The 27,398-nt window shown below is 40.9% G+C and overlaps 3 protein-coding genes across 8 annotated transcripts; 1 reads left to right on the top strand and 2 right to left on the bottom strand.

The window, feature by feature from the left end:
- Positions 1 to 205: 205 nt before the first annotated feature.
- On the bottom strand, positions 206 to 17,904 carry tpcn1 (two pore segment channel 1). 3 transcript variants are annotated; one of them, XM_066659346.1, is made up of 26 exons: positions 17,178 to 17,904; positions 10,034 to 10,158; positions 9,726 to 9,902; positions 9,466 to 9,579; positions 8,929 to 9,059; positions 8,705 to 8,828; positions 8,549 to 8,607; positions 8,280 to 8,379; positions 8,017 to 8,133; positions 7,612 to 7,736; positions 7,450 to 7,498; positions 7,080 to 7,143; positions 6,890 to 6,934; positions 6,461 to 6,517; positions 6,220 to 6,273; positions 6,007 to 6,079; positions 5,791 to 5,898; positions 5,438 to 5,509; positions 5,261 to 5,350; positions 4,775 to 4,890; positions 4,616 to 4,662; positions 4,325 to 4,393; positions 4,148 to 4,244; positions 3,911 to 4,047; positions 3,658 to 3,738; positions 206 to 3,207 (listed from the first exon to the last, which is right to left on the bottom strand). In XM_066659346.1, the coding sequence occupies exons 1-26, from the start codon at positions 17,254 to 17,256 to the stop codon at positions 3,109 to 3,111; spliced, it is 2,409 nt and encodes an 802-aa protein (XP_066515443.1). In that variant the 5' UTR covers positions 17,257 to 17,904; the 3' UTR covers positions 206 to 3,108. The 3 variants fall into 3 exon arrangements, with proteins under 3 accessions (XP_066515443.1, XP_066515439.1, XP_066515447.1); XM_066659342.1 differs by lacking the exon at positions 17,178 to 17,904 and adding an exon at positions 11,101 to 11,838; XM_066659350.1 differs by lacking the exons at positions 10,034 to 10,158; positions 17,178 to 17,904 and having other exon boundaries at positions 8,915 to 9,059; positions 9,726 to 9,858.
- On the top strand, positions 17,830 to 22,001 carry iqcd (IQ motif containing D). Of its 3 annotated transcripts, none has more exons than XM_066659362.1 (5): positions 17,830 to 17,961; positions 19,685 to 20,328; positions 20,634 to 20,867; positions 20,973 to 21,044; positions 21,663 to 22,001. In XM_066659362.1, the coding sequence occupies exons 2-5, from the start codon at positions 19,699 to 19,701 to the stop codon at positions 21,942 to 21,944; spliced, it is 1,218 nt and encodes a 405-aa protein (XP_066515459.1). In that variant the 5' UTR covers positions 17,830 to 17,961; positions 19,685 to 19,698; the 3' UTR covers positions 21,945 to 22,001. The 3 variants fall into 3 exon arrangements, with proteins under 3 accessions (XP_066515459.1, XP_066515454.1, XP_066515460.1); XM_066659357.1 differs by lacking the exon at positions 17,830 to 17,961 and adding an exon at positions 18,804 to 18,954; XM_066659363.1 differs by lacking the exon at positions 17,830 to 17,961 and adding an exon at positions 19,315 to 19,441.
- Positions 22,002 to 22,041: 40 nt separating this feature from the next.
- Positions 22,042 to 24,560, bottom strand: cfap73 (cilia and flagella associated protein 73). Of its 2 annotated transcripts, none has more exons than XM_066659364.1 (7): positions 24,415 to 24,560; positions 23,793 to 23,898; positions 23,588 to 23,692; positions 23,272 to 23,472; positions 22,958 to 23,179; positions 22,575 to 22,733; positions 22,042 to 22,217 (listed from the first exon to the last, which is right to left on the bottom strand). In XM_066659364.1, exons 1-7 carry the CDS (start codon positions 24,468 to 24,470, stop codon positions 22,131 to 22,133), a joined length of 936 nt encoding a protein of 311 aa, XP_066515461.1. In that variant the 5' UTR covers positions 24,471 to 24,560; the 3' UTR covers positions 22,042 to 22,130. The 2 variants fall into 2 exon arrangements, with proteins under 2 accessions (XP_066515461.1, XP_066515462.1); XM_066659365.1 differs by having other exon boundaries at positions 23,793 to 23,895.
- Between the last annotated feature and the right edge of the window lie 2,838 nt (positions 24,561 to 27,398).

Raw genomic sequence — 27,398 nt, 5'->3', positions numbered from 1 at the left:
AAGCCCCAGCCGACAGCATTCTGTGTTCACTGACTTTCCGTCTGACTTTACATCTACAAGGTGAACTAACAAGTTAGGAGTGTCTAACAGAGCGAACAGAGAGTGGACACAAGTTATAGAGCCTTAGAGAACAAACAAATAAGTGAATTAATGAATGACAAAGAACTCCTTCATTAAAATGAATCCTTTAATAGATTCAGTACCTTATTATACAAAAGAACAGGTGTAGAAAAGTAGCAGGGTTTATTTTTTACAGAGACCCTTGGATTTGCTATGATTAAACAGCGAGGGGCAGGGACAGGTTGTTAGTTAAGTGCTGCCATTTACAAAAGCTTAGTGTTGCAGCATGTTCAAGAGCATCAGCACTGCACATCTTCCACCTCAAAGAAAACCCAGAGTTCAGAGGCAAAAAAGTGCAGCAAGGACAATAATGAACATGACCTTGAGCTGCAGGAGGTCAGACACATCTCCCAGCAGCATCTAGTCTCGCTATGCACACCCAGTAAATAAGTTTTATTTGTAATTATTCTTATTATGAGTAATTATACATTTCTAGATGGACCTGTGGCTAGGATGTAATACTGAATAAACACTGCTCATTTATAAAAAGGAAAATAAGGGGTTAGACAACACTAGGTAGTATTTAAGCCCTCACATTACAGGTTCAAAGTCATTGAGATGCTCCACTGAGCAGCTACTCTGGGCTCAGCACTGCAGAAACTGCACTATATAATTTCTGAAGGAGGATAGGAAACCACTAACACACCCTCCCCATTGATTTCAAGACAGTGCTCTTAAAGTGAATTACACTGTGCAACATTAAGTGGGGGTGGGTGTGATATGGCGCACAAGTAAAAATATCAAATTTTACCTAGTGTTGATTTAAATACTGCAGCTCAGAGGTCAAACACAAATCATATATCTATAAATCTGTATTTTCAACTTAGTCATGGCAGGCTGCGTCTGGTGCTGATGAGGGGCTGTAATGTTGTTTTCGGAATTCATGTAAAACAGGAATACTGGGATTGCTTTCCTGAAGACACTTTATGCAGTTGAACTAGCCCTCACACTTCCAGAAAGTTACCTCCGGTTGTCTCATCTATTTCCTGTTTTCTTTTTATGGGACAGTTTAGATCGAGACTGAGCCGGTAAGAACCGAAAAAACAGATAACGGAATTACATTCAAAACATCACCAACAAGACTTGTTCTCACCTTGATCTTCACTGTAGGAACCAAATTAGCCAATCAGAGAGCAAAGCCAACGGCCTCTTTTGGTGCTTTTCCACAGCATGTTGCCTACTCTGTCTGGTCCCTGGTCGGATTTCCACTCCCACAGCTCCCCCATTAAATGTTTCCAGTGTTGTCTCAAAACCCCATCTCTAACAGGAACAGCAGGCTTTGGAAAGCACAACGGAATTGGTAAAGTTATGTGGTGTTTACTCATTGCGTATTCACGGGTTGTTATTGTTTGGGACTGAACAGAGCTCCGTCATCAGTTCAGACAGATCAGTAGAGTTATTTCTTTCCTTGCTGCAGCCTCCAGCTCTCGCTGGATTCTTGCTTCGGTCACCAATCCAAAGAGCATTTGAACCTTTCAAAAGACCATGATGAGGTGGATAAAAACAAATGAAAAAACAAAAGTTTATGCTGGACGTCTGCATTGCGTGGCGTAGAGTGACGACTCTCTCTGGCCAATTAGGGTTCAAGGTTTACTCAACCTCATGGGTTTTTCATACATGGCTTACTTAGAACCACAACAGAGCAGAGACTTAGAAAGAACCCTGGTTCCAGGGACCATGACCAAATTTACTTAATGTAAAAACAGGAAAGATGAGTAGAGACAAGTCGAGTCGAGTAGAGACCATGCAGTGGAAAAGCACCATTAGACGGCTGAGGCATGTAACCACCGATTAAACAGGGGGTTAACAGGGCCTGGTAACAGAGCCAAGGCTTAGATCACTTCAACACCCAATGCTGAATTTTCTTGAAGGTGTTGAGAATTGTGGGGTCATACAGCACATGTTGGATGGTGTTGTACACATGTACACACTTGATCTGAATTCTGTGTTTTCAAAATAGTTTGCCCAGATTGTCCTTTTAATAATGCAGGTATTCCAGTTTGTCTTCACAGGCTTATTGGCCCAGACGAATCCCTTCAAATAAACTAATTAATAAATAGAAAATGTTTTATTTGTAGAATCCTCTGTAGATTTTTTTGTTGTTAAACATCACGTTTTATGTTATGTTTTCTTTAGAAAGGTTATAATTAATTTTTAGAAGATCATTTTCCAATCTCCCTTTATTCCTTAGACTTGCAGAAATTTTGTGAATATTTAAAGTATCTGTAGATGATCTACAAAGGACTCTGAAAAAAGTGGGACCAAAAAATAAAATAAATTTAAAAATAACAATAAAAACATGATGTGACTGTAAAAAGAAAATGTTGCTGGCTTGTAACAAAGAGGAAATCAGTTTTATACGACAGTCCAATCTGAAGGTTGTCTTATCCCCAGGGCAGTATCTGTATGTAGCCTCTGTAGATTTGAGTCAACTGTGAGTGTAAAAACACACTCTAGTCCCCATCTGGCAATGAAAGCAGCAGTAAAAAAAAAAAAAGGAGGAGCAAATTCAGTCATTGAAAAAAAAAAAATCCTTCAAGCTCTGAGACCTTGTTTGGTCCAGTTCATCTCCCGGATAAATCCTCGGAAAAGGTCGAAGGGTCACAAGTGTACTTCCAAATGCTGGAAAATACTAAAGTGGTTCCCAGACCCTAGTGCAATCACATGGCCTTCAAGCTCCCTGATTGGTCGCGGAACCATAAAGTCGTGAAGGGTAATAAGGCGTCCTATTGGCTAACACTCTCCATGACAGGAGTGAGGAGGAAGAGGATGGAGGAACGTATTGGGCTGTTGCCTTGGCAACCTGCACCTGCTCCACTCCATTTTGAAGGTGGAGGAAGACAGCCACAAAGCCTTTTTTACGTTTTTTTTTTTTTTGAGCAGTGTGTGCTTGTGTGTAACTGTAAGCTTTCTCTATAAACACAGGTCCACGAACACTATTAGGAGTGTGAATAAGTAGCACGTGTTACACATAGATGTGTGTCTGTGTTAGTTGATGCTCTGTGTAGGATCAGGGCTGTCCAGGTCTCTGTCGAGTGGACTGTCCAGTTGAGGTAGGTTTGTTCTGGAATATTCTTCATACCATTCCTGTAAATACAACACACGACTGAACCACATTGATATCTCTGACGGAGTCACTGACTGACTGTTACCCACTGTGGAAACACTGAAGCAAAGTCTAAGAATTAGGGTGTACTCACACTAGGCTTGGTTGAAATGTACCATGCCACAGTGTGCGTTTCCTACCTACCCACCCCCCACTGCCCTGCGCTCACACTGTACAATTAAGGGTTACACAGTGTGTCCCCAATGTAAAAAAGAACCCTGAAAATGAAGGAAACACCCATATAAAAGATGGTCAGTCATTTTAGAAACAAGCTGTGGAGCAGTGCGAGCCATATTTTTATATCACCAATGTTTCGTTATTTTTGGGACACCCAAACTGAACCAGGGCGGTGAAACGGTGCGGATCACCTGGTGAGAGTACACCCTTAAATAAGGGCAGCTGGTTAGATCTTTTTCCCATAAAACACTGACCTGAATCTCTTCTTCATACATCTTCATGCTCAGATCACTTTTTGTCCGCGACCTCCGACCCAGAAACACTAAACTAGAGTGCTGCAGGCAAAGGGAAACACAATTACCCAGCATGCACCACAAATTGAACAGTAAATTTTATATGTAATTATTATTGCAAAATGATGAACAGGATGGAGTTTATTAGATTGTATGATTCTGGGAAGGGTTTGTATGTGTGTGTGTGTGTGTGTGTGTTTATGTGTGTTCTCACCCCACTCCTCTCCATGGCAACACACATTTCCTGCAGTGAGCTGATGTTAGTTCCGGCGAGAGTGTGTTTATAAAGCTCGAGTGTCTGCAGAGCTTCAGCACGAGTCACTTCAGCCTCAAACACAATTCCTTTTTCATCTAAGACACACACAAGATTTCTCTTTACATATTAGTATCCAGTCATATTTAAAATAGGTTTACCCTTGATCAAATTATAAATGTAAATTAATTGGGGAACCTTCTGGGTCATCCAGTGGCTCCCTGTTCTTCCGACTGTAGTTCATCCGGAAAACAAAGGCATCCAGGATAAAGGCCACGATTATTGTCATGACCACCTACAACAGCCACATGTAAATTATTTTATTTACATATGTGTATATCTAACACACACACACACACACACACACACACACACCATTGTGACAATGTAGAAGGTCATGAAGTATAGCCGGCTCCAGTGAGAGGTCTGTGATGTCACACCCTCCTGAAAAACAAATGCAGAATTTGATCAGATTTTAGCAAAATCACCATAGCATTATTATGGTTTCAAGGAAAAAATTCCTTTGAAATGATAAATATTTCAATAATCTACAAAAATTGAGAAAACGTTGATATTTTGACATTCCGCAACATTAATCCAAGAACATCAATGATGTGCCAAGAGTATTTACATTTTATTAAGGCATAAACATCTCAAAATATTTACCATAGTGATGTACCAGTTATTGACCACGGTCAGTTCAAACAGGGTCACTGCAGAAACAAAGACAATGTCATAGACCAACTAAATACAAAACCCACAGAGAGAGAGAGAGAGAGAGAGAGAGAGAGATATTTCAATGTATTAAAACAAACCCAAACGGACCAAAGCTGCTGAGGATGTTGTTGAAGTTGTTGAGATAGTAGTAGCCCTCATCAAGAACTGTGCGGTTTCCAATGGTTTTGTTGATCTGACGATATGCATCTGCCACTGTGCTGGTGCTGAAACCACACAAATTTATTAAACAAGCACCTTCCAGACCAGGACACTCTGGAGAAGCTGCACATGAGCTCAAACTCCCACAAGTTTTGGACTGAGGATGATGTGGCTGTGGCATCATTACATTTACATTACATTACAAAATTTACAGATGATACAACAGCGAGACATTAGGGGAATTAACCCTAAAATATTATTTCATAAGGTAAGATCTCAAAGACATACGGCAATAAGCCAAAAGATTAAAACCATGTGAATTTTTAATATATCTGGCCTGAGAAGTGCCACTGAAACAAGACAATGCTATTCCACTGACACGTCAGTGGTCTTAATCTTGTTGTTGATAGGTGTAAAATGCTAAACGGATCTTACTTGCAGCAGTTGGGGTAGATGACATCCGCAAAAAACTCCATCCCAACAATGGCAAAAGAGTAGTAAAAAATAATGAGAGTCAACCCTAGACTAGAGAGAGAGAGAGAGAGATAAAACACTCCGTTTTGACTTCAGGACTGGCTGATTTTTTTCTAACAGAGTTTAGTGCGCACCCACCTGGCCATACGGGGGAACAGCTCGAACATGGTGTCCAAAACATTACGGTACCTCTGCTTGATTTTGAACAGGCTGCAAAAAGAGGGACACACCACAGCATGTTTACACTCCACACTGTTAAATATAGTCAGGTATCATAGACAGCAGGTCTTTGTGATGTCACTAAACCCAGCACATTTACATGTCCTCCTTTCAACATAGAGTCCCACACAAATTTATAAAGAGTCTTTCAGCCTATAATAAACAGCCGATAAGAAAAGAGATCATTTGCAGACATTTTTTTTTACACAGTAACACATACAAAACTCAGAGTTAAGTACATCTGTTGAAATTGAATAAAAGCCCCCACGCACCGGAGCAGCTGCAGGGGTCTCAGCACCACAATGAAGTAAAACGGCTCCATCTGGAAGGCCAGAGCAATCAACCCCAGAAACGCAAAGACGGTCACAGAGAAATCAAACCTTCAAAAGGAACACGGAGGGACAGTAGGAGTAAAAATCTGTGTCTAAGAGGAACACTCTCTCTCTCTCTGTGTGTGTGTGTGTGTGTGTGTGTGTGTGTGTTCTTACAGGTTCCAGCCAGAGCTGAAGTAAGCAACCGGGCCAAGGCCAGTAATCTTCAACAGAACCTCCACACCATAGACTACAAGACAACATCACAAACAGGACTCAGCCAATCAGAACAGATCACTGTCAAATGAAACATGTTCACCTTCAAATCCACATTTAATAAAATCTTTCCCCTTCATATCAACCATATGAGGTTTATAAAGTCAGACTTACTTGTGAGGAAGACGATGTAATTCCATGGAACTTGCTGTGACCAGGAGAAATCACCTGAAAAAAAAACAACAGGTGTTTTACACACATTAAAACAGAGAGAGAGAGAATGAAAGAGAGAGAGATAGACAGACATGCAGAGAGATAGAGAGAGAGAGAGAGAGAGAGAGAGAGAGAGAGAGAGACAGACAGAGAGAGACTTCTGCTGCTTGCACAAGCCAGTCAAAAGGTGAATTGATCTTACTCTTTAACATGTTGGTCTCCACCAGAATCCAGACTCCATTAACAGCTACAACTATATCTGCACAAAAATAAAACATGATGTAATTAAAACATTTGAGCATTTCTAAACTCATACAGTGTGTTTTAGGCACCAAATTTACTAAATCAGCTGCATGAATGATTTGTTAAAACCTATCCAAATGAAGCCTCCCTAAACCCTCACAGCCCTCGGCTAATGCAGACACTGATGCTCCTCATAAAGACTACAACCATATTGTTCATGAAAAGGCACCCCCCCCCCAAAAAAAAAAAGAAAAAAAAGAAAAAACACAATAAAATTCTATCCTTAAGAAGTTTCAAAGGGAGCAAATCCACACAGCACAATGTAAACCCAGTATTCATATGTCTGGCCTGGAGGATTTTAAAGAGATTTTAAATATGAAGAACTTACAGATTGCATACTGAAAAGCTTTGGATTTCACAACGAGATTGATCCCTGGTAGATAAAAATAGAAATATGAATCTCTCAGTTTATACACAATATCCTGGACAGAAAGAAATGTACAGCAATAATTTAAATATAACCATGTAGATTTCAGAGAAGTTTAGTTTTAATGTAATGAAACTTAAGAAAGTGGAACCTTTAAAAATGAGGAAGGCAGTATGAGGAAGGTCATCAAACCAGTGTTCCCCACTACGCCTTGCCTAGAACATACACATACACACACGAATCATATAAAAAAATTCACCCTACAGCAAGATGTTGATTCTAAACATACTGTTAACAACAATTACCAAGGACACTGCTGACCTCAAAACCACTAAATCACAGAATGACAAACAACTTCTAAGTCTGAAACTTGAATGTCTGCATATTTCTTTTTTAATGGAAATTAATGAAAAGTGGTCTGTAACTTTAGCACAGGTTTATTTATAGTAATACAAAGATATAAACAGTAAATCTGTTCTCTTAATCACACCAAACTCACTCTGTGGAAAACTAATTATTACCTTCCATTTCAGGCCCATGACTTCATAGATCTTATAAAAGTCCTGGAGGCTGAAATACAGAAACATTAATGATGTAATATATATTGTCATTATTTGTATTTAGAATGTATATGTGTGTGTGTGTGAGAGAGAGAGAGAGAGAGAGAGAGAGAGAGAGAAGACCTGAGCACTGGCGTTCCAGATTGGTTGAGGGCTTTAAAGGTGAGAAACCGATCGCGTGCGCTCATTCTCGGACGATAAAAACGGAGCAAACCATCAAACTGTTTGAGTGAGACTCCATCTGGCCTCTAAACACACAAACACACAAATATCATAAACTCCATGGCTTTTATGAAACAGCCATTACAGAACTGTACTAACACCATTTTAAGTATGGCCACCTTCATGTTGGAGACCTATTACATAAAATATTTCATTTAGGAAATACAAATCAATATGATCTCATATGATTTGAAAAAGTAAAATACCAATTCACAATTCATTATATCTTATTTTTGCTGCTAAAATTGACTGCACCTTTAATGAAGTTTTTATTATGAGAACACAGTTGATGGATTGTGAGCTCACCTGTCGGCTCACCAGCAGCTGGAAGGCGTGTTCAATAGCCGAGCGTTTGTGTAAAAGAAGAGATTTAAACTTTACTTTCTCCACTCCGTTGAAGGTGTCAAATACCACCGCCAGAAGCTGCACATGAGAAAAAGATAAAAAAAAAGAAAAGACACAACAATAATCAGACTCCCAAAAGGCCAAAATATTAATAATAACCACTACATGGTTCATTTTTATCAAGCTTAAAGTAACGTAATAAAAACAATCATTCAGAATCAGACCAGGTTCATGATGAAGTAGAGCTCGATCGAGAGGTAAACAATGAAGAAAACACAGGACCAGCGATTCCTTGAGTAAGCCGGCATCATGACGTCAGGAAAACTGTCACAAACACACACAAAGTCAAGATTAACAACTAGCAAATAAATGACACCATACAGTATAAAATATAATCCCAATTTAAAATCATTGCATTAAATTATAAATATGGTTTTATCTCATGGATAATTAAAAGCAAAGAGCAATGTCAACATGAATGAAAGGAACTTACTTCGCTGTCGTCAGCAACACAAACAAACTAACGATACTGTTCTCCAGAGTGTTAAAGTACTGCAGAGAGAACAGAGAACATCATTACTGTAAGTTTGTATCTTTCAGAGATGTAAAATACAGAGTGTGTGTGTGTGTGTGTGTCTGTTACACTCACATGATCAGCTGGGTTGGTGGAGAACAGACAGAAGCCGAGGATGGCAAAAATGATCATGAAGAAGAGCAGGAGGAGGAGGATGTCGATGAAAGGAGGGAGAGACTGGAAGATCTGACGCAGGTTTCTGAAAAGAAAAAGAAAGGAGGGATGAGAAAATCAGTCCCAGTGCTTCAGCGAGAACAAACCCTTGCCACTGAAAATGAGACATACTCAGAGCAGCGTACCTTCGCACGGCCCCGCAGTACCGACAGTCCACCAGGAAGATGGGCCTCAGAGCTCGGGTCACACGCAGATGAGACGTCTGCCTTATTAACACCACGATCGCCTCGACAAACTGAATCAACAACACACATGCCTGACACACACACACACACACAATATTAGCATGAACAGAACAGAAGAATCAAATTAGCCATAAGCAGCTCCTCATTAAAACACAAAGAAATGAAACATTAATCAATAACAACACAGCACACATACACATCATGTTGTAGCTGTGAACTATGGGGTCATTACATAGATTTTCAGACATAAACTAAGTACTACTAGCTTAACCCTAACCCCAAACACTAACCCAAACCCAAACCATGAACCTAACTCCAACCCCAACAATAAAATATGTCTTCAAATTGAAATGTAATGATTACATTATGGGGACCACCTGGTGTTCCTCAAAAGGAACACTCCATAATGTGTGTAAACAGGTTTTGGTCCGCAAAATATGATATTTTCCTTGTGTACACACATAAACACACACACACCTTGACCATTGTTCTCTTGTGTCGTATAAAAGTGTGAAAGCCAAGCCATCTGAGCTTCATACACAACTCAAATGCCACCATTACTAACGCCAGCAGCTCCAGAGTGGCATGAACCTGCGGATAAAACACCCACACTTATTTGTTAATGAATATCATATGTTTAAACGCACAATAGTTCCATTCGAACTCCTGCTAAGCCAATATCACAGGAGCTCAACGCACTCAGATGAGAACATTTAGAGGGACAGAGGGGTTCGTACATAGACGTCGAGTCTGAGCGAGGGCACAGCTGGAGCTTCAGAGAGGGACAGCAGCATCAGTAGAGCTCCGGTCAGAAGCTCCATCAGATAGAACAGATGATTATGAGCAAACAGATATGCACTCAGAGCCCTGGGGCTGCGGGGGTGAGTGTAGAATTTATCATTATTCTCCCCTTCCTGAGGAAGAAGCACAACACACATTACACACACACACACACACACACACACTCATTGAGGTCATTTGTTTACATTAAATTTACTGAGTTCCATCTGACATTTCAAAAGCAACATCTTCAGAACCGTTTTACCTGCAAATAAATCGCTGCTTCCTGGTAATTCATCTCCCAGCTCTGCCGTAAAGAATTCTGGGCTATGGAGTCTGGGGGTCCAGGAATGGTGACATTGTTGGAATTATCATAATTGCCCACTCCATCTGCAAACAACCGAGACCAAACCACAGTTAACAACCAAAGCTCTTCATTTAAAGTGACTGTGACTGAGAAGTACTGAGATTTTAAGGCAACATGATATGAAAGCCTGCTTGTTCAGTTCATGGAAACAGCAATGTGTGAATCTAGAACCCACCAACCCACACGCTGTGAAACAAGACCATCCAGTCAATTTTGTGTGTTGCCTAAGTCAGAAAACACACGACAAAACGAGTTGTACTGATTCTGTTACACTTCTGGCGTCAAGTGCAGAGACTTTAGAATTGCCCCACCCCTTGTCTGAGTCTGTCCAATCACAGCGCTGGACTTGCGTTTATGTGAGAGCACAAAGACCACACAAAGGTTAAATACAGCAAAACAGACACAACAAGCATGGAGAAATAAGAGCACTGAGTAAAAATGGAGAAAATGAGAGCAAAGAAAGAGAACAGCTAAAAATCAGAGATTCTGCTCCTCATTGCTGTGAGCTCTGGTCGGGGTGAACAGCGAGTTGTTCATTATCATTTAAAGGAACAGGCGCTGAAAGCAGCCGTTCTGAACAGGGCTGTTTAGATAGGGGTACTGCTTGTTTGAAGATTTGGACATACACATGGATTGTTTATTAACTGATGTGGTTTTGTGACCCCCAAATAGGATAAGAAAATTTGTAGTAATATGGTCAAACTTGACCTGTGAGTGTGATGTGTCAATGGCGAGTCAGTTGGCTAAACAAACACTTAAAGCCAAGGACAAACCTGAAACGTTTGAGCAAATACTGTAGCATAGAGAGAGCTACAGAAATCATTCACTTCAGCAGCACATACTGCATCCCAGAAGATGAATTATAGATACAAACATGAAAGGGTACACTATCTCTACGAGACCTCAACATTACACTCTGGAAGTGTTAACCCAGTCTAGTGATGTAAGGAAATCCTTCCACGTACCAGCACATCCACAGGGTTGGTAGAAAGAAGACGAGTGGAAGGGCCAGTCGGGTGTCTGTTCAGCCCCACTGACATGGTCACCTCCGGTTTCCATGACAGCCTCAGCTGAAGACTGTAGTCAGTCAAAGAGAATAAGGGCCAAAAAGAGTTAACGACCAAGTGTCAACTGCGAGGCATCATCTCCAGCCTTCTCAAAATCCCAAGCCCAATCAGATCCACCTGCAATCCAATCCCAAATGTCCAACCACACGGCAGAACAATTCCCACATTCCTGCACAACATCAGTCCACACATCCACTTCAAGAAAAGCATCCAGCAAGAGCGGAAATGTGGGAAATGATCCAGCAAACCCTGCCTTGAAGGTTCTTCTCCATCTACTGGGCCTTGGTAAGGAAATCCACACTAATTCCAAAAAAGAAAAATCATCAGAAAGGACGCAGCGTTCCTGTGCCAGAACAGAATGTCCAGCTTTAATTTCTCTAGATACTCCACACTTGCCTTGTTCAGATGTGCTTTCTTTGCTTTATTCTGCTTCTAATTGAGGTTTCCTTAGGCTCACCAGGAAAAGCTTCTCTGTCCTTGTGTCATTTCCCCTTTTCACATGCCACTTCTTTTTTTAAATCCTCAGAATCTGCCGCAGTGGTTTGTACATTCATTCTAACACTTGCAAGATCAGCAGGTACTTAGCTGTAATGGTGCTTCAAACTAAGTTAATCCAAAACAAACAGCAGGTATGTCCCAGGGCTTTAGTGATTGATCACCCGTGGTTTTCAAAGCCGCAAAAAAGAGCCGTGGTCAGTAGTGAAAGCAGATCAGTGTCCATTTCACTGAGGAATAGAAATGTTCTTGAGGAACCAAGAAGAGGAGCCAAAAGCCATCATGCCAGAGTCCTACCTTCCATACCGCAAACAACATGAGGAAAGGTCGATCTAATTTTTGCAAGGACACAGTCCGCAGTCCATAAGAAACCTTGTAATTAAATCAGCCTCATATTTCCATTGTGATCCACTCTCGTCACAGGCCAAACAAACAGACGTTGGCTTCAGTGGGATAACCACAAGGTCCAGACCCTCAGACACTGAAATCTTTTATTTTATTCTATAAATAGCCTTCAGCGGCATCAAATAAAGCTCCACTGTCGCGAATCCAGAGGCTCATAATGAGGATCACAGGACAGAGAGCCAAATAAAGAGAGATAACCCAGATGTAGAATTCCTATTTCACAGGCACTTTCCTTTAGATGGAATAGACCAGGACCATGTCCAGTAAAAAGTGTCCAGTTTTACAGACCTCAAACTTCAGGACACAAACTTCATGGAGAGTCCCACAACCAGTTCACCTTTCAGTCATGAGAGCATTGTGTGTGTGTTGATAGGCAATGGACAGGGGCCACAAACAAGTGTGGCACCCACCACAAAGCTGACGCAGCATGTTCAGTCGTGTGTCGCTGTTTCTCTTGTGTGTGGTTGTACGTACAAAGAGCTGCAGACTGCTGTGGTTGACACTCAAACACATGACTGACTGCCATCAGGAAACTTGTTCTCTTAAAGCGACAGTGACATATTTTGTTTTAGATTTTTTTTTCGTTGTTGTTGTTGCACCAGAACAAAAATGAGAAAAGACTAGTGCTGTGTCATACTGTATCATTCCCAATAATATCATCATCATCATTTTCTAAACAATATCAATGTTGTGATATTTGGACTTGTTTACATAATGATGCCATGAAGTTACCCATAATACAGCATACGTTCGTTACATGAGTCATTTAGCCACAGTGAAGTACGATGTAAAGTGGCTCTGAGGTGAAGGAATTTGCTCCAAAAAAAGTGTAGTGGCATGTGGAGGTGGTTTGGTTATAAAATATCAGATGCACAATAATCCATGGTATTATGTTAGAAATAAAAGAAGCCTTTAATATTATTAATATATATTAAATATTGAATATAAAATAATTCATATGAATATATGCTTTTGTTGCAATAGTCTGTTTTTGAAATATTTTTCATAAACATTGTTATTTTTTTTTTGTTATTGTTAATTTTTCAAACATTGTTATCGCCAAAACACCCTGAAATATCATGTTATTATTTTAGGGCCATATCTCCCAGCCCTAGAAAGTACATTGTGTCTCTACAAACAACAATCATCGGATCTGTCCTGTCGTTTTGTGCTTTTTTGTGGGTGTGAGAACTGGACACTACAAAAAAAATCAGGACAGGAAAAAATAAGACCTATTAACTTACATTGCTGGTGAAGAAAACTACAAGAAATTCAGACAGCAAGAAAATAGAGCCATGCGCTCCATCCAGCTTCACCACTCACTCGAGAACTAAGGGTTGAAGAAGAGGGCTTGAAGCTATTAGAAGTAAGTTTTAAAGTGTTTTTATGTGACATATATTTGTAACTCAATATTCAGACATTCTCCTGATCTTTTGTAATTTAATGGTAACTGTTGTGTAGTATTAAAATAGCAATTGTCTTTTTATTCAACAAATAATAATAATAATAATTTGAGGCAGCACAGTGGTGCAGCAGGTAGTGTCGCAGTCACACAACTCCAAGGACCTGGAGGTTGTGGGTTTGATTCCTGCTCCAGGTGACTGTCTATGAGGAGTGTGGTGTGTTCTCCCTGTGTCTGCGTGGGTTTCCTCCGGGTGACTGTCTGTGAGGAGTGTGGTGTGTTCTCCCTGTGTCTGCGTGGGTTTCCTCCGGGTGACTGTCTGTGAGGAGTGTGGTGTGTTCTCCCTGTGTCTGCGTGGGTTTCCTCTGGGTGACTGTCTGTGAAGAGTGTGGTGTGTTCTCCCTGTGTCTGCGTGGGTTTCCTCCGGGTGACTGTCTGTGAGGAGTGTGGTGTGTTCTCCTTGTGTCTGCGTGGGTTTCCTCCGGGTGACTGTCTGTGAGGAGTGTGGTGTGTTCTCCCTGTGTCTGTGTGGGTTTCCTCCGGGTGACTGTCTGTGAGGAGTGTGGTGTGTTCTCCCTGTGTCTGCGTGGGTTTCCTCCGGGTGACTGTCTGTGAGGAGTGTGGTGTGTTCTCCCTGTGTCTGCGTGGGTTTCCTCCGGGTGACTGTCTGTGAGGAGTGTGGTGTGTTCTCCCTGTGTCTGCGTGGGTTTCCTCCGGGTGACTGTCTGTGAGGAGTGTGGTGTGTTCTCCCTGTGTCTGCGTGGGTTCCCTCCGAGTGACTGTCTGTAAGGTGTGTGGTGTGTTCTCCCTGTGTCTGCGTGGGTTTCCTCCGGGTGACTGTCTGTGAGGAGTGTGGTGTGTTCTCCCTGTGTCTGCGTGGGTTTCCTCTGGGTGCTCCGGTTTCCTCCCACAGTCCAAAACACACATTGGTAGGTGGATTGGCGACTCAAAAGTGACTGTAGGTGTGAGTGTATGTGTGAGTGTGTGTGTTGCCCTGTGAAGGACTGGTGCCCCCTCCAGGGTGTATTACCGCCTTGCTCCCAATGATTCCAGATAGGCTCTGGACCCACCGTGACCCTGAATTGGATAAGCGGTTACAGATAATGGATGGATAATAATTTGATAATGTCGAGTGAGAATAATTTATAGGTTGCCGCATTTGTTATGATCCCCATCAGGAAAAAGCATTGCAGAAGAATTTGATGTATTTATTGTGTTCTTGGGATAATATAGTATCCAAAAATGTGTGTGAGTTTGGTTTAGATGATTTAAAGACAGGGTTTTCCATGTTAGCGATTGTGAACATAAAATATTAAACTTTGTTACCATAAACTGACAAAAGAGCAGGAGAATTTTTTTGAACATGTTATTACATTTATACGTTACACAAAAACACTTTAAAACTTATTTGTACACCTAATAGAAAAGGTTTCCAGTTTGAGCCCCAGGACTGGCAGGAAAACTGGGTTGGAGTGAAGGAACAGAGCTTTTATCCTCCCTCAACATACATGGATAAGCCTGTAACTCTGAACCGAGATGAGCTTACCTGATGACCACGGGATATTTAAGGAGCCTGTGTTCGTACCTTGCTTTCAAATATTTTGTCCCCCACCAGAATAAATAAACTATGTTTTGCAGTTCTTTCTGTCTCTCGTGCACTCAGTATTCACTGCTATTCTATGCACATCCACATGGTGGAGCCAAAACATCATAAACAATGTATGTCATAAGTTAAAAGTCAATGGCCACGTGATGGGTTTATTTTTATGTTAGGAAACAGAGTTGGGTACTGATGAATAATCTTTTACATAGTCACCAAAGTTTGCTCTATCCAAACCCTTGGTCAAGGCGACCCCTACAACAAACAGCTGCTCCATCTCAAAATGCGGTTTTCCTAATAGTTTTTCCTCAGGCAATTGTGCTAATGCTGCTCCAAAAATAACTGTCCTAATCATAGTCGTAATATATTGCACCAGGATTACAATGAAACAAAATCATCTACTACATCTTTAAAGGGGACACATTATGAAACATTCACTTATTCAGTGCATATGAATATTAATGCGTTTACCTCATGCCTGCCAAACAAGGCCACCAAGTCAGTCAGTCCAGAAAAGGCAGTTCAGTTGTATGAAATTGTAGACTGACACATTAATATTCCCTGGGAAATATTAATGCTCATTTACAAATGGAATTTTAATCCCTCTGAATCCAATCCATCTGAATTCTCTAATGACATCCAAGTAAGAAAAAGGTAGAAGAAAAATACAGGGGTGTACAAAATAACAGAAAATAAAATATTCACACCTACAGATCTACACAGGCTCACACTTCCAGACTGGGGCCCACCTGCACAGTGTACCTGTCCACACTATTCATCAATGGAAAAGGACCACCGTAGGCCCCCCGCATTTTGATTAGATATAAACTGGAATGCACATCTGATTCTTTCTGATGGAGATATAAAATATAGATCCCCGATTCCTACTTATTATACCACTATATTCCATAATCAGTGAGAAGATAATCAGATAAGGGACTGTCCAGGAGGACGATAGGACTTTTGAGCTTAGATTATCTGGTTAATGGAGAATACCTGCTGTGTAAGCTGCACTCAGAATACCTCCTTTAGACAGAGGAAAATATGCCTGAGCAGCAGGCACGGATCACTGACCGGACCATCCCCAGACATCACAACTCCTCTGTACCTAGCCTGCCCTCCATGTTCATGACCCACTTGTCACACGGATATCAGACAACTCCTGCTTTCCACGAGAGCCATATAAACAGAAGATGGAGACCACACATCAGCAGTGGTCACCTTTTGGGCCACTTTTTGCTCACATTCAGTTTGCCAGGGCCAGCACAGAAATGTCTTTATCAAAAGTGGGTCAGATCTGATTTGTGACGTGTGGCCGAATGAGCATCTGGGCCTCTTCTGGTTGACATGCACTCTGCCAGCATTGACAGTGGTCCAGCAGTGCCGCATCTCTGCCAGAAGTGACCCACATCTGAAAGTTATTGAGGACAGGGACCTCTGCCCACAATACCTACATTCTCAGTGTAGCAGTTCTGCAATAGTGCCAATAGTAGGAGAGGACAAGGAAATTGCTACTAGACAATCACTGTCTGACCAGGTCAGTCTATGGAAGTAAGTTCAAGGGAGAGTTCATTTTACTTTATATCTGGGCCTTTATAAACATGTAGTGTGATTTATATGCATTTCAGTTTTTACATATTTTAGAATGTTGTTTGACTCATTTGTTAAAAGTAATTACAATAAAACCACCCCTTGCACTGGAGCATCCATATTCCATATATTCACTGAAGCATCCACACTGTACACCTACACTTCAGTGGCTGCAGATACTAATGTATGAACTTGTAATGAATTTGTCACTGTTATTGTTCATGAAGAAGCATTTGTGGAGGCTAAAGCATTTAGATATTTTAACTGCTTTTGCACACTTGAATAATACAAAGGTTTTTATCCACCATGTTGGTGGTGGGGGGTGGGGTGAGGGGGCACTTCAATTGCTATTACAACCAGTTTCCTTTTTTTAAACCAATCAATCAAACACTGGAGCAGTTTGAGTGGTTCCCGTAAAGGTGAGAATTGTGGGGAGACTGCCTTTAAAAACCCTTTAAAAGTTGTAAATGTTTAGATACTCACTCTCCTCTGTTCCCTCGTCCCCCAGCAGCCCACTGTTGACCTCTTCACAGGTCAGAATCAGAGGGACGTCATCATCCATTCCTCACACTCTCCGCACCAAATAAAAATCAGAAATACTCAGAACACACTCAGCTTATCAGAGAAAGACTGCAGCAAATCAGATGCAGACTGGACACAGGTCAGACACAGAGCAGTCATGGATCTGACACACATCAGACACAAAAACACTCATGGGTCAGACATGTGTCAGACACACAGCAGGCAAAGACCAAGCACAAAGCAGTTATGGATCAGACACACATCACACACTGTCAAGAAACAAAGCAGACATAGATCAGACAAAGACACATTAGTCACACATCACACACAATTAAAGCACAGACCAGACCCAAATCGGCCCTGCTGCAGGCTCCCAGCTCTCTATACAACTTGAACAAAGTTTTAACATCCGGACTCCGTTAGGTTCTTGCACACTGATTTACTTCAGCCGGAGCCGAGGCCTGGAGCCGATACCACAACACACAGCGTCCTAAAGTCCCGCAGAACCGGCTGCTGAGCTACTTAAACCGGATCAGCACAAACTAAACCGGTTTAAACACAGATAAGAGTCCAGGAAGCTGAGTTTAATCTCCGCATTCAAAACCCTTCTCCTTCTCACAGAGCGGGATATTGGAACACCGGAACACCGGAACACCGTCCAGCATCCTACAGTGCAGCTCTGTTAATGCAGCGCTACATTCGTTTAAAGATATAAACCAATACAACAACAGCAGCGTCAACAACAGTATGTCTAACACATTCACTCTCTCTCTCTCTCTCTCTCTCTCTCTCTCACACACACACACACACTCTCTCTCACTCTCTCTCTCTCTCTCTCTCACACACACACACACACACACACACACACACACACACACACACACACACACTGACGACAACATCACTCGCATTTTTCATAATAAAAGTCTCATGGAAACACAGAAGAGGCTTTCTATATTATGGTTATATGATAAAACCACCATTAATATTTAAAAATGAAAAAATAAAACAGTTTAAAATATTCGATGCATTAATTTCTTATATTAAGGAAAGTTCATATGAGTAAATGGAACCTCTCCAAATCCGTTTTTGGAAGATTTAAAAAAATGTTAACATGTACCAAATGTTAAATTAGGTCATTAAGTCACTCGTTCGTTCATTCATTCTTGTATTATATAAGTACTTCCGGCTTTATATTATATTATATTATGGTCTGTGTGTATGTATGCAGTATGTGTGCATCCTGGTTAACCTTTGGGGGAAAAAAGTTTTTAAATAATTAAGATATTTGAGATACAAACATTTAAAAAATATACACAAACACAAGGGAAAACGTTAAAATAGCTTCAAAAATAAAATAAAAAAATGTGAAAATTATTTTTTCATAATTATAAAACTGCATATAACCCACTTTAAAACAATTGAATGGGTGCTGTTTAAAATGTTAAGAATACTTACACATTAACATCGTGTACTTTTTGGAAAGTGTTACACACCTGACATTTATGTGACATTAAGCTAATCTACGACTGAAATCTGAGAACCGAAAATGTCCTGCACCCGGCGCCATAGCAACCGACTGTACACAGGTGAAACCCCGAGTCTCCGGCTGCGAGGTCGCTCTCTTTAGTTCATTAAATATTTTACAGATTTCTCCACGAGTTTCACTGCATTTCCTTACATGTAAACTTTCATTGAATCTTTCATTGATGTAGACGGTTTATAAAGCTCCTCCACAGTGAGTACAATCACATCCTCTGTTCTGAAAAGTTAACTTAAAGGGGAACTACATATTTTTTGAACAAAACAAAATGATAGAGCTTCAGTGTATCTTTCTGTATAGTGGTGGTGAATAGAAACAGGCATTTTTATGTTTACAACACCAACAGTAATTTTATTTAATTTACTTACAATTAGACTACTATCTGCTTTTTTTAACATATGGATCATTTAAAGTCCTCTTTGATCATCAATTAAACCCCTAAATGCCATTCTCTTTTCAGAATTACACTTAGGTAAGTTATTTCAGAGATATAATGCCCCTACTGTTTTACAAGTGCAGAATATATAGCTCTTCACTTCCACCTTCATTCAGTATGCACAAATCTCTGAATATGCAATTAGTCCACACCTCTATCTCCACCCACCCCTCATCCACAACTGTCACCTGCAGCTCGAAATTCCCACCCTGCAAGCTGATAGGATTGGTTCCTTGGGTGTGTGAGGTATGAAACTCTGTCGTTCTGAACCTATGTTTTGAAACATTGGACACTTGGAACACAGCACTTTTAAAGCAGAAATCCTTAGCAACAGTGCTAACATCTTATTTCACTCAGGACATGTCAACAAGCAACCACAACACACACAAAACATTTGACTTTCATTGGAGGAGGTCTTTAATTATGTAACAGTTTAAAAAAATAATATTTTTGTGCAATACTAATTGGAATATTTTTTCCACATCTCAGCAAAATCCATATCCATGGCGTCAGAAAGCTCCAGAGCAACCTCTGGTGATGACATCCCTGCTGTAGCCCTCAGCCCTGTGACCCTAAACAAGGTGCCACTGAAGATCATGGACCCATCCAGGAAGAAGCTGGAGTCCCTGGAATCGCAGTGGGTTTTGGGGGTTTTGGATGAATGTATCCGTGGCTTGGAGCTGGTGAGCCTGCTGCCCTCTGAACTGACATCTGCTCTCTCTCTCAGTCTGGGGCAAGAGATTGTGACCTCCCTCTCTGAACATTTATATCTCACAGAGAAATACAGAGGTCTCTGTGTGGATACAGATCCAAAACAACACAAGGCACTGGCCACAGCTCTGCAGAACTCATTACTGAATGTTTTAAGGCTGCTGAAGGCGTGTCCCACTGCAGAAGCAGGGCTTAAAGGGGCAGGGCCAATCACAGAAGACCAACAGTGGGCTCAGGAGCTGGTTACAGGGTTACTTGAGCTCAGATCTGTATTACTGGATAAACTCCTGACCACGTCTTCAGAAGAACGGGAACGCAACCGACATATACAAGAAGTCAGCATGCGTCACCATAGCAACCTGGAGGTTATTGCCAAGCTTGAAAAGGAAGTTGCGGCGGCAACAAAGGACAGAGATGAAGAGGTGAGCGACATTTGGGACAATCAGTATACGCAGTTTTTACACCCATTTTCCATGTTATCAGCTCCAGTGTGTTAGTGTGTACTGCACTGTGTGTGTGGATCAGACCCAGCAATGCCACTGGTGTTTTTGAAGTATGAAGTTTAAAGAGTGTGACTCCTGGACTGAGAATAATCCACCAACCAAAGATATCAAGCCAAATGTGTTCAGTGTCCTGTGTCCACTGATGAAGAATTAGAGGACAACCCATTTTATAAGGGACACTTCAGGATATATCCCATGACCCTCTCTCTGTCTCTCTCTCTCAGATCAGTAAGAAGAATGATGTCATTTGGAGGTTAAAGGTTTGTCTCCATCAGACAGAGAAGACAGCTGAAGACTTTGTGGATCGAACGCAGAAAGAGGCGGAGAACATGTACGAGTCACTTCAGAAAACTTCAGAAGGGAAACAGATTCGGCTCCAGCAGGAGGCCAGTAAACTTCGGGCTCAGCTCCAAAGCCTCATCACAGAGCACAGGAAAACTGAGACAGTGCTGCGCAAGGTGGGCTGTGTGCCTGTGCGCATGTGGAATTACTTGATTTGTCTGTATGGTACTTGATGTAGATTCTGAATATGCTTTGATGGATGTTTGTATTTTATTCTACAGAAGAAATACAAGGTGGAGACGGAGATAGAAAACTGGATTCAGAAATATGAAGCTGAATTTGGAGAGAAACAGGTGAAGAGCTTTCAGAGAACAGAGGCTTGAAAAGATGGAAATATGCATTTTAAGTTTTGATTAGGAGCTACAAGGGTTTCACACACGGATGACCATAAGTTATTTAGAAAACATTTAATTAATGGTATGTGATATTTTGGACAGAGAAAATGTGACATTATTCATTCACCATCTGTTCGATTTTTGCGTAATTTCCCCAGGTCACAAAAATACAAATAGCATCAGCTCTGTCTCTTGCAGCCAATCAATTTACTGTATCTGTGACACAGTGAGGGCGGCACGGTGGTGCAGCAGGTAGTGTCGCAGTCACACAGCTCCAGGGACCTGGAGGTTATGGGTTCAAGTCCCGCTCCTGGTGACTGTCTCTGAGGAGTTTGGTGTGTTCTCCATGTGCCTGCGTGGGTTTCCTCCCACGGTCCAAAAATACACATTGGTAGGTGGATTGGTGACACAAAAGTGTCTGTAGGTGTGTGCTGCCCTGTGAAGGGTGATTCCGGGTAGGCTCTGGACCCTCCGTGACCCTGAACTAGATAAGTGGTTACAGACAATGAATTACCACTCTGGTGTGTCTTGTATAAATGATGTTCTCACTCTAATATTGTGTGTGTGTGTGTTCAGGTGGAACTAGAACAGATGAGTGAGGTGTATGAAGAGGAGAGGGCGGAGTTTAATACGTTGCTGGAACAATACTCTGTGCTGGAGCTGGAGTACTCTCAGATCATGGAGGAGCGCAGAATAGCTCAGGAACGGAGGGATGAGGAGGAGAGAGAGACGGAAAGGAAAAGCCATGCAGCCGTTATTATCCAGGCATTCTGGAGAGGAGCACAAGTGCGAAAGGCCATGAGAGCAAATGGCAAGAGCAAGAAAAGCAAGAAAAACAAAGGGAAGAAACAGAAATGAGAAGCCCACTGTAGAGACATCACTAAGCAGCTCAGAGCATTGGCCTAATAAACACATGAATGCACATCTTCTACAGAGTCATGATTATTTATTCTGGTCTCAAATATATACATGTACACTGTTGGAATAAAAAGAAAACATGACATGAAAAGGACAATAAACTGTGTGAGGGTTTGTGGTGCAGTTTTACTCGTCACTGGGGATGGATTTGTTCCCAGCATCTGATCTCAGATCATGAACAATATCAGCTCGGTCCTGGAGATACCGCTGGATCTGGAGATAAGAACCAACTTAATTAAATCCAGAATGATATATGTACATTTCAAATTAAGGGCTGGACTCTACCCTTTAATTATTGGGTGCAAGGGAGGAACCCACTCACACTTGCACCTGTGGACAGTTTCACACACTCACCCAGTCATTCACACTCAAACATGTGGACAATTGCATACACTCACCCAGTCTCTCTCACACTCGCACCTTTGGACAATTTCACACACTCAGCCAGTCACACAGTTTTGGTCATCACCATTTAACTTAAAAATCTAAGGCAGTCCAGTAACTATCACTTTAAAAATGAAAAAAAATTTTACAAATCCAAAAGAGTAAATATAAAATGATAAAGCTGACCTTGTCCAGCTGCTCCAGAGTGTCATCAACATTAACTCCTTCAGTTCTGCCTGTGACCCCACTGGTCATGTGATACAGATTCAGGGTCACCACTTTTATCTGGCCCAGCAGAAGTGTTTCTTTAGCAGCCGTCGCCTGGATGTGATTCCATGTGGATTCCTGTAATAAACACAGACAGATATTAATTTGTTTGCATTCAGTTGATGATTAGTTTTGCATCTCCAACACCACACCAGAGGAACCGGATGGAGCTCCATCTCTCCAGAAAACACAGTTCCACTGCCCCACAGCCCAATGCTGGGGGGAATTATACCCCAGTAGCCCAGATTTGGCATTGGACAGGGCTTCAGATTGTATGAGAGGTGGACGGGGAAGACTGGTACCCATCTGAGTGCCTGAGAGAGGACAGTGTCCAGTTCCGTCTGTAGCTGTGAGAGTTTGTTGTTGTAGTGAAGTAACACCGATCCTCTCTCACTGAGGTATCTCCTCAGCTCCACTCCCTCACTCTCTCTTTCTCGCTCCAGTTCACTCTGTCGCTTCAGCAGCTTCTCTCGCGTACACAGCAGCGTGTCAAACCGGCCAATCAGCTGACCAGCTTCCTCAAACTCAAACACAAACGTCATTTTAAAACAATTTGTCAAAAACTCAATTTAGCAAAAACTTTTCCTTGCTTTTATATGTGAAGGAGCATGTTTACCTTCTTGGAGCTCTTGAGGACCTTCTCTATGAAGCTCCAGTAAATTCTGTTGCGACTGACTCGTGCCTGCAGTTGCTCCTTCTTGGCCAAAAGAGCAGCAATGTTTCTCTGTAACTGCTGCACCTCCCTCTCTCTCTCTCTCAGTACAGCTCTCTCTGCCTCTGCTTTCTTCATCCCTCTTGCCTTCTTAGCATCGTTCTCCTACAGAGTGAGAAAGAGAGAGACACCATTACATTTCTAAGAGCTGTCATTTTGACCTAAACCTTATTTCTCCAGTGTCCCACAATGCTTTGCTGGAGGCAAGACTTTTACTTACTTGGACAAATTTGTCAAACTGGAGTAAAGAGTCTTTCAGTTTTTCTTCTTTTTTTTTCAGCTCTTCTTTCCTCTGTCTCAGACTCTCCTTCTTCAACTCAAATGTCTAAACACAAACCCACATATACAAGCTACATGAGAAAACATATGGAAACACAGAGAGAAAAAAAAGAAAGAAAGATAAGAGAAGAAAAGAGAGTTTGTACGTCTTTCTGTGTCCTCAGAGCAGTGTCCATTTGTTTTATTTCTTTTTGTTTGTCCAATAAATGAGTGGCTCCAGTCCTCAGATCAACCTCTGGCACAGACACACTGCTTAACACATTCAGTCAGAAAATAACATAGTAATAATAACAACAATACATACATACAATAATGTAACAATTAAATAAGCCAAAATTTTATCTGACTTATGTTGTAAAACAATAATAATACTGATATCAAATGTCCTGGAGTTATCAGGAATTACTCAACTAATTTTGAACACCTGTGTGACGGACGAATTTTTTGTAACATAAACTGGTTAATTCCTGTCATATAGTGATACATTGTTTGCTACTTTTTGGTGATTAAAATGACTACTTCCATGACTGGAGAGAACTCTGAGTCTGCATTTAACCACTGACCACCATAACAAACAATATTCATCGCTGTTTTTAAAACTGAACTGTAAAACCTACTTAACAGTTCTATATTAAAAGCATGTTTAAAAACTTTTATTTTAACTTTCATCTCTATTTTGTCAAGATTTACTCGGTTTAAGACCACCATTTCAGTTCTGCTAACATAAATGAGAATACAACATAAATCACACTCCATAAAGACCCTTACACTGAGAGGTGCTCTTCAAAGACGGTGCGAAAGTAATCCTCCAGATTCACAGTCATCTTTTGGACTTTAATTTTTTTTAGTAATGTGAAAAAACTTCAACTTCGTAAACTTATCTGTTGTTTCTCGCGCTTCGTTTCTACAGCAACAGAAACATTAAAACGGCACGTCTGTCTCCCTCCTGCGGCCGAGATATGCATTACACCTCTACTGCTCACAGTAGCAATACTAGCGCGACAACTTTTCATGCTGATTTATTTATTCCTTAATCAACGTAGTTTTAAAGCTCGTAATGACATTCTTTATATATTTACTTCTTTAAAAATATATATTAAAGGTTAGAATGCATAAAAATATCTTAAAATCTTGTTTAATACGGCCCATATCGTAGACAGCTTAATTTTGGGTTGTAATAAAATGCAGTGTCTTAACATAGTTTCGAAACATGGTGTTCTTATAGCCATTTTTTTTAACTTCACTATAATTAAACTAGTGGACGGTGGGCTCAAGAAGGAAATGTCATTCCTCCTGTCATAATACATATAACCATTCAGGGTGGAAATAGGGCTCCCCGCCCTAAACAGGCCTCTAAAAGTGCTGGTTGTTGTTCATGTCAATAAGAGTGTTTCATCTTTTTGTAATCAAATAAATAATTCCTTTCTATGGACAATGTGTGAACACAGAAAGGGTCACTTTATGATCAATCTGGTCTAATGGATTCGAACAAACTATTTTAATATAAAGCAGCTCTAAGTGTTTTTATGTGTTTTCTTGTTTGGTGTGTGTGTTTCCCAGTCTTCATTCATATTTAATGATCACTCTCTTCCCCCTCATTCTCTCCCAAAGTGCCTATAAAGTGAAAAAATAACATGTTATTAGACTTTTTTTGTGAACAGCATTTTCTAGCACCATGTAACCGTCAGAGGTCACTTTATTGCAAATTAATATTTGAAAACATTTAAATTACTTGCTCAGATTCCAGACTCAAACTCAACTAATGTAATTGTCCCACTGACAATAATTATGGGTAGTTTCAAGTTTTTAACGCTGAGATTTCAAATATTTGAGGAATCCAGAAAATTATATTTCTTTTATGGGCAAGGTAAAAAAATCATAACTGAATACCAATAACCTTCAAAATCTCAGACACCACTGCGTTAAGAAACAGCTTCTGAGATGCTTGGCCTTGTAGCTCCAGTGTAAGACTAAAGAAGTAAACTTTAGATAGACATGGTTTGGCTTATCATTTATATTTGTGTTTAAGGAAGGAAAACTGGGCTGAATTATCACTTTAATGGATCTCAGGTTTATCTTCGTGCCGTGGGTGTTTTGATTTCCTCGGCTGGGTTCACGCGAGTGCTTGATGCATAGACACACACACATATTCATTATTAAATAACCAACATGAAGGATGCAGCACATTTCACTGAGAGCAGCTTGATGTTTATGGTAATAACGGCACTTTGCCTTAATGCTTTAATGATGAGAGGCCTCCTTACACAGAGACAGAGAGACAAAAGGGACAAAACACAGAGAGAGACTTGTATACATCTTTTTGTTTGTTTGTTTTTGTTGTGAATCGTTTAGTCTTCTCAACCGTCATCCTGTTTACACTGAATAAACAATAATGACAACACCCCAGAGAGAGAGAGAGAGAGAGAGAGAGAGAGAGAGAGAGAGAGAGAGACTTCTGCTGCTTGCACAAGCCAGTCAAAAGGGTTATGGTGTATATATTTCAGTTTCTTTTTCATTTTGCCAAACAAATCTGCGGGGATTCCATGCCTTCAAGTTCCAGTCCCATTCAGTGATATGTTTAGGGTGTAAAGTCTCAATTGTAAAATAGCCATAGAACAGTTACAGGATTAAAATGGCCTTCATCATCATTATCATCAGCTTCACAAAACAAAGCACCAGCAGGGGTCAAGTGTCAGGTCATGCACATTTGGCCCCTAGTCATGCATGTACTAATATATATTATACTTGTGTAAGTACATTTGTAAATAAAATGATCTTACCCTGACACTAACCTAAGTAGCTTTTGGTAAGAAATTCTTGCTTGTAAACACAAACACACACACACACATTAACCCAGATAAAGAGCAAGGCTGGCGGCTGTACCTCCTGTTGTTAGTGATATTATTACACTCCAGTATAAAGAAAGGATTAGTCCCATGTCTCTAATGAAAAGCGACAATGGCTCCTTGCTGCCGCGGGAAACTGTCCCTGGAGCACAGGGGCTAGGGCAGTATTCGGGGGGTGGGGGTTCACAGATACTGCACTGATTCTCTCTGGTGTCTGTCTAAGGTTCATTATTGCGCTGAATCAGTGAGGCGTTAGCACACATTTGTTCTCTAGTTAGCATGCTAGCTCACCAGCTCCCTCTTATTAAGCTGTTAGAAATAGTCAGAGCTTATCAGAGGCTTTTGAGTTAAATATGTCAGTGGAGAACCATGTATTTATTCTGTATAACAGCAAGTTAGCAAAGGCTAAATATTGTTCATTACAGTTTACTGGTATCTGACTGTGTAGAAAAGTCTCTATAGATAATTCACAGTTAGCATTTGGTCACTCTCCAGGGAAAAACATGTATTTCCATTTTTGTGGCTATTTAGTTTACCACATTTGAAAACAGTAGCTCTCTTGACTGCATGAACATGTCATGATGAATTGACCAATAGAAATGCTCCAAAATAGGAATTACTTAATTTACCCAAAAACAAACACACCATATACAGAAAATAAACACGAACAGAGTGGAAGAAACACAAACCAGAACAAAACTCAGACAGGGACAAAAGTGTAAAAAAAAAATGAACCAGTGTAGACCTTTACAAAAACACTCGTACACAAAAGCACAAATCTACACCCAAGGCCAGACAAGGGAGCACAGAAACCAAGGGGCTATATATACACATGACCACAGACAAGGAACACCTGGGAAGGATAATGAGAGGGCATGGCAACAAAGGAGACACAGGTGGGAACAC

The sequence above is a fragment of the Hoplias malabaricus genome, chromosome 2 (assembly GCF_029633855.1).
Source record: "Hoplias malabaricus isolate fHopMal1 chromosome 2, fHopMal1.hap1, whole genome shotgun sequence".
Classification (NCBI taxonomy): Eukaryota; Metazoa; Chordata; class Actinopteri; order Characiformes; family Erythrinidae; genus Hoplias; species Hoplias malabaricus.
Note: the sequence above shows the minus strand (reverse complement) of the source record. Positions and strands in the feature narration are given on the sequence as shown.